Source organism: Crocodylus porosus, unplaced genomic scaffold, assembly GCF_001723895.1.
Source record: "Crocodylus porosus isolate Cpor-Errol unplaced genomic scaffold, CroPor_comp1, whole genome shotgun sequence".
Lineage (NCBI taxonomy): Eukaryota > Metazoa > Chordata > Crocodylia > Crocodylidae > Crocodylus > Crocodylus porosus.
Genome location: NW_017728947.1, coordinates 54,155,359 through 54,161,916, shown reverse-complemented (window position 1 = coordinate 54,161,916; position 6,558 = coordinate 54,155,359). Strand labels below are relative to the sequence as shown.

At 47.5% G+C, this 6,558-nt stretch overlaps 1 protein-coding gene across 3 annotated transcripts in view; it reads left to right on the top strand.

Moving 5' to 3' along the window:
• The first annotated feature begins 120 nt into the window (after window positions 1-120).
• JMJD7 (jumonji domain containing 7) overlaps window positions 121-6,558 on the top strand; it is a 16,844-nt gene continuing 10,406 nt past the window's right edge. For all 3 annotated transcript variants that reach the window (XR_002103963.1, XR_002103964.1, XM_019551374.1), the window contains exons 1-5: window positions 121-220; window positions 567-720; window positions 1,411-1,664; window positions 3,766-3,822; window positions 4,686-4,781. Coding sequence is in view for 1 of the 3 variants with exons in the window: in XM_019551374.1 (XP_019406919.1) it covers window positions 151-220; window positions 567-720; window positions 1,411-1,664; window positions 3,766-3,822; window positions 4,686-4,781 (631 nt within the window). In the remaining 2 variants the exon portion in view is untranslated. The remainder of the gene's footprint in view (window positions 221-566; window positions 721-1,410; window positions 1,665-3,765; window positions 3,823-4,685; window positions 4,782-6,558) is intronic.

The window sequence follows — 6,558 nt, the reverse complement described above, 5'->3', positions numbered from 1 at the left end:
GTTCCCGGCGGAGGCGCGGGGTGAGAGCGGGCGGCTGTAGGGGCATAACACGTTTTCAAAGGCAGTGAGTAGCCCCAGGCTGCCCCCTGGCAGCAGCGAGGTATCGGCAGAGACCATCCCAGCAGCGAAGGCCAAGGTTTCCGTGCTTGGATGCCCCTGCCCGTGCTTCAGTCACCATCATTAAAGCTGCTGGACACTGCAGATGATCGGGCTACTTCAGGTGTCTAGGCTGTACAAGCCCAGTACTGATGATGCTCGTTGGCAACGTCTGTGTCTAAGTCCTTGTCCCTGGGGAGATGGAGTGCGGCCAGCAGTGGGTTCAGAGAGCAGGCTGGCTGTGCAGAGGTTGCCTGTGCAGCTCACTCTGTCAGTACCTAGCTTCTGAGTTGCAAAGAGCCTGGGATCAGTTTCCTTTGCTTCAGTTCTCCGTGGCCTGCAATCCCCTTGAGAAAGTTTCTAACTGGTCTTCCACATGGCAAGACTCCTTGGGAAAAGTAGTTTTAGCTGGCTGCAAGGGGCCTGAGCTGGTTGCAGTTCAGTAAAATTGATTTGAATTTGTCTGGCAGAGCTGAGCCTGGCAGAATCTGTGCCCTACCTTGAGAGCCCACGGTCTCCTCTGGAGTTTCATCGGGAATGGGTATGTCCAAACAAGCCCTGCATCATTCGCAATGCTTTCAATCACTGGCCAGCTCTGAAGAAGTGGACACTGCCCTACCTCAGGTAGGAATTGCTTTTGAAACTAGCCTGTAGCCGGCTAATGATTTAGACCGTCAGGAGAGAGCTGTTTGCTGTTTGTTTCTGTTGGTTAGGCTGGGGGCATGCATGTCTGAAGTCCTTCTCTTAGGATCTCCTTGTGCAAAGGCCCAACATTCAGGTGCAACTCCCCTGAGCTGCTGTGTTGTGGTACCTTGAGGGGGTTCATTCAGGGAAGTGGAAGATTTGATTTGTGTGAAGAAAAGTAAGGGAGACCAACAGGAGAAGGGAAGAATGTGCAGAGTGCCCTGATCAAGCCTACAGTAGATAAAGCAATGTCCTTGTCCCCATTACCCCTTCAGCACCAAGTGGCCCATACTGCACATCATGTAACAGTAACATATGAACGGTAAACATGTTAGAATTTCATCTTTGAGTTGGGATGGGGCTGCCTGTGACAGCAGTGTTGGTAGTGCTATGTGAACAGGCCTGGAGAGCTGTGGTTAGGATTATTAAAATAACCACACACAAGTCCTGTTAAAGGTACACAGCGAGGTGCAGTATGTAAATGGCTAGAAATGTTCTGATAGCCAAGAGAGAAGGGTTCTGGGTACATCCAAACAGCAGACTGCTTTTTTGAAAAATTGCCGCTGAGATCTGACATGTTTGCTCGCTAGAGGTCCTCGCATGACTGTGAACCTCAGATATATTTTTCAGGGAGGTAATGGGCTCCAAGGCGGTGAGTGTGGCTGTAACACCAAATGGTTACGCCGATGCAGTTTATCAAGACCGGTTTGTTATGCCAGAAGAGCGACACATGCCTTTCAGCAGCTTCTTGGACATTGTGGAGAAAAAAGTGACATCTCCTGGTGTCTTCTATGTGCAGAAGCAGTGTTCAAACCTAACTGAGGAGTTCCCTGAGCTCTTGGGTGATGTGGAGCCTGACATACTGTGGATGAGTGAGGCACTAGGTAAGGAAAAAAACAAATATGCTAAATATTGTTTGTTATATTTTTGATTACTGCAGCTTATCTCAAGAAGAAGCGTTTACACAATAGTTTAACCTGGCCTTTTGGTTTGGCCTGCTCCAAAATTATTGCCCTACATGCATTTTAGACTTAGCTGTTATAGTAGTCTACAGAACTTTTGTCCACATAGTGGGTAAAATGCTGGCTGTCTCCTGTTCTGAGCTCATGTACCCTGTATGAAACTGAATTGGTAATAGGGAGGGTGTGACTTTTTTTGAGAGCATTAGAGCGTTTAAGGTGTCCTACCATGGCTCCTGAAGCATGAGTTTGAGTCCTGCTTTGGACTTATGGCCCCTGTTAACCTATTTGTAAATAGGTAACTAGTCATTTGAGCAAAGGAAGTCAAAGGTAGCAAGACATGATTCTAGCCACATCAATTCTTTATGTGCTGTTGGGTGCAAAAGCTGGACAATAGCCTACAGCAGTGGCACCATGGGCCTGTGGGGCTCTCCACACATCTGGAAATTTGGCAAATGGAAGTGGTAGCAGCATTATTTTCCATGGCTCTGGGAGACATGTAGCAATTAGTGCTTCCACTGCTCCCCTGTTGCTAAATATTTTGAGAGCCCCACAGGCCAAATGGCATGGGTGGATTAGGCCAGCCTATGGGGTCTGTCCACGACCAGACGTGGTGTGCAGCCCTGGATATGGTGCACAGGATTGGACCTGGTATGCGGGCTTGAGACTCAGCATGGGAGTTTAGTTTGTGGCCCTGGATGTGACACGCAGCACAGGTCACCAGCCAGAGCCATCATATGGGGTCAGGCCCAGTGTGTGACCCCAGGCCTAGTGCACAAAATTTTGTGGGCTGGATATAGTTCACAGATGTGGCTCCATGTGCTGGAGCTGGCCCGTGGACTGTCTGTGTTCTGCTCATCCAGCCAGTGCCCTTTGGGACGTTATAAGTGTCAGTTATGTAGGAATGTCAAGGATGGGGCCTGCTAGCTGGATCTGACCTATGAAGCCCTGAGATCCAGCTCGTCAGTTTAGGACTGACCCTGTGCGCCACATGTGGCACAGGCTGGCCCCTTGCAGAGCTGTTCCGCCATGAACTACATACGGTGTTTGTACCAGCCAGCCCTGCATGCTGGCTTCAGGGCTAGATCAGGCCCACAGACCATCCCTGCATCCTACGCAAGGCTGGTCCAGCATGTGTGCCACATGCAACACATGCCCCCTGCTGGCGTGCAAGCTGTATGTAGCATGAGCTCTGGACCAGGGCTGGCATGTGCTACATGTAGCATATGGTGCTGGACCCAGTGTGGAAATTGCACAAAGCTGGGTTGGGGTACTGCATGGGGCACCCTGCCAGACTGGCCCTGTATTCTGGCTCTTTGGCTGGTCCAGATCAGGCCCACAGACCGGCCCAACACACCAGAGCCAGTGTGCAGAGCTGGTCTGGTGTGAATACTTCATGCAGAGCACGCCCCATACTAGTTCCGTAAATGAGCCCCTGACTGGTGCCTGTGCACACTACATGCAGCTGGCAGTGGTGGTCCAGGACATACACTGAATGAGTTGCCACACTGGGCTGGCCCTGAGTCCTTGCTCTGGTGTATGGAGTTGGTGTGTGGACCCAGCCTGGTCTGCAGACTGGCCCTGCGGGGCTGGCTGATTTAACACCCCTGTAGTAATGGATTGTTGAATTTGCATGACTCGCCTGATAGTGATGTAAATTCCTCCTGTCAATGGGAATATCACAGTCCCTTTGGAATTAAGGTACATAGATGTACAGAAGTTTGTGATTTGAGCTAGGACTTTTAGATCCAGGTCTCCAGGAAGTGAAAGTTATAGCTATGGTCATTATCTGTAGGGATGAATAGTGTTCCATTAACAGGTCTAATGGATTAGTGCAGTAGACCTAATTCTGGAAGGAGGTCACAGTTGTATTTGGGTTATTAGCAATAAAGACTGACATTTTTACTGAGAGTGATGGAGGATAGATACAAACAGAGTTGGCTAGAAGTTCTTCTTTTGAGATTCTTTAAACGTAATAGTTCAATTCTCTTTCTTTTGTAAGTTATTACCTCTTCTCTCTCTGCAGGAAAAAAGCCTGATGCCGTGAATTTCTGGCTCGGGGAGTCTGGTGCTGTGACATCCTGTGCGTATTATATGGTGCTGTCTGGTCGGTCTTGTGCTCTCAGTCCAGATTTTGACACACTTTTTTTTGAGGGCAAAACAGGATGGGTAGGCATCACCCATTTGTTCTGATAGGGAGGGTCTGTTTTAACCTCCTATTTTGTGATGACCTTTCTCTCCACCTACCCTTCCTCAGCCTCTAACTGCTGTAGCCCTATATGTATGTTCCTTGTGTTGTTCTAGGAAGGGTACTGAGGGTTTTTCTCCTATATGTCTTAGACATTGGCTTCAAGTGAAGTATTTGTATTTCACTCTCATGTACGGTGCCAGCTAATCACTGTTACAGTCAAGAAAAATTTCCTCTGTCATGTAGAATATTGCACAATTAATAGCATTTTGGATGTTTTCCTCTTCTTCTGAATTTTCAGTTACTAACAAATGCCCTGTGTAAAGGTAGGCACTGGATTCATTAAATCAGTGATCTGAGATTGCTATCTACTTTCTGTATGGTTGAGTGCATAGCAGGCAAGAATCGATGAGTTGATACTATAAATCCCAAATTCCCACTGCCCTCAAACGGTTGATCAGTCTGTTTTATGTCATTTGGCTTCCAGACTCCTTCCCAGAAGTGACTGTATCTGTATTACTGCCTGTTTATTGTAGTTAAAATGATATGGAATACTTATGAATGAAAAGTGAAATGTTTATACGTATATGAAATGTTGTTGTTTTCCTTTTCCTCTGGCTACAAGAGAAGGAAAACACTAAAGATAAGACATGACCTTTTCAGTTTGCTACAGGTTGAATGGTAGAAGAAGAAACAATGCTAATCAACTCCCCCTCTCCCTCTCTTTTCTTTCCATATCTTCTCTTTCTCAATTTTAGTACATAAAGATCACTATGAGAACTTGTACTGTGTGATCTCTGGAGAGAAGCACTTTCTACTGCATCCACCCAGTGATCGTCCCTTCATCCCATATGGTATGCGATTTAGTATGCATGCATATCCATGTATGTTTGTGTATGTTTGTATATGTGACAAAGGAAAACAGGGTGTGAGTGGGGTCAGTCTGGAATGCGTGCTACATACAGCATGTAGCACAGGTCTGGGCCATGCACTGCATGTGGTGCCCATGCCAGTTTGGCTTTACATGCTAGATCTGGCACATGAAACTGGTTTATGGGCTCTGTCTGGACTTGCCCCAGATTCAATGTGCAGGGCTGGTCCAGCACAGCACTGCATGCTGTGCATCCCTCAGACTGGCCCTGCGCCATGTGCAGCCCATGCCAGATGGCCTCCATATACTGCATGCAGCACATAAGGCTGGTTCCAGTGTGTGCTGCTTTGTAGCAGGCAGCATTGAGGGCCATATCTCTGCTAACCTTATTATACAGGTTGGATAGTATACACATTCCCAGTTAATATTCGTGTATTTTCATTGGTAGCTTTTATATGCGGTAAGATCACCAGTGCAATGCAGCTGTGAAAAAGGCTATCACAATCTTAAGTACATTAGGTAGCATATATAGACTACAGACAAAGAGGTACTAATACTATCACACAGGGCATTGGTAAGACCCCATTTAGAATACTGTGTGTGGTGGTTTAAAAGGATGAACTTAAACTGGAACAAGTCAAAAAAGACTCACTAAGATGATCAAGGGAATGGAGTCCTTCTCTTTTGGAAGAAGATTAAAGGAGCTTGCCTTGTTTAATTTTGCAAAACTGACAGACAGAATTTGCTTGCTCTTTACAAATACATTTGTGAGGTGAATTTTAACTAGGGGAAAGCTGGGTTTTTGGTTGTAGCTGTGTTGGTCTAAGGACATAGGCAGGGAAGCTTCTTTGGGTAGATGTGATATATTTTATTAGACCAACTGAGTAGTTGGAAAAAAGTTCTTGGCAAGCTTTTGGGCACAGTCACTCTTCTTCAAGCATAAGGAGTCTCTGCTGTTCTGAGACTCCAAGGGATGAGAGAAGCTAGAAGTGTGGCAGGATGTCAGTGAGGATGTAAATTAGGTAGAAATATGAAAGACAAAAGGTAAAGCAGGTAAGGGAGTGGGAAGAAAGCAGGGGGGAAAATTAGAGCTGCTTTCATTCCTATTTTTCTGATCTCCCACTATTTTCTTTTTCACAGACAAAATCTTTTCTACCTTGTTTTCTATCACTAATGTCTCCCTTTGGCCTCCCCCTCCCCCGCAGTGCCACCCCACCCTTCCTAGCCAGCAGGTTCTGGGCAGGGTGGGGATCGGGACATGCTGCGGTTCTGGGTGGGGTGGGGATTGGAGCATGCTGTGGTCCTGGGCGGGGTGGGGATGCCCCAATCTCCACCCGGAATGTGCCAACTGCATCCACAGCTGACACTGGTGCCTGCCCAGGGCTAGTTCCACCACACTAGGTTGTTGGAGTAAGCTGCAGATGCAGCCACTGGGTTCTAGGTGGGGTGGGAATTGGGGTGTGCTGCAGCTCTGGGCAGGGTGAGGATTGGGGCATCCTGTACTTCCAGGTGATGTGGGGATGGGGAGAGGAAAGTGAGAAAGATGTGGCCCTTGAGAGGACACCAAAACTCATTAGTGGCCCTCCAGCCAAAATACTTGCCCACCCCTGTGCTGTAGGGTGTTCTTGCTGTTTTGTATATAGCTCCCTGTAGTTGTGTGTTAGGATTTGAAGTGGCAATTTTTGCTTTGAGTTAGTGATCGGGGGGAGGAGGGGGCGTTGTTTGGTTAACAGTTGCCTATACACACAGAGGACTGGACT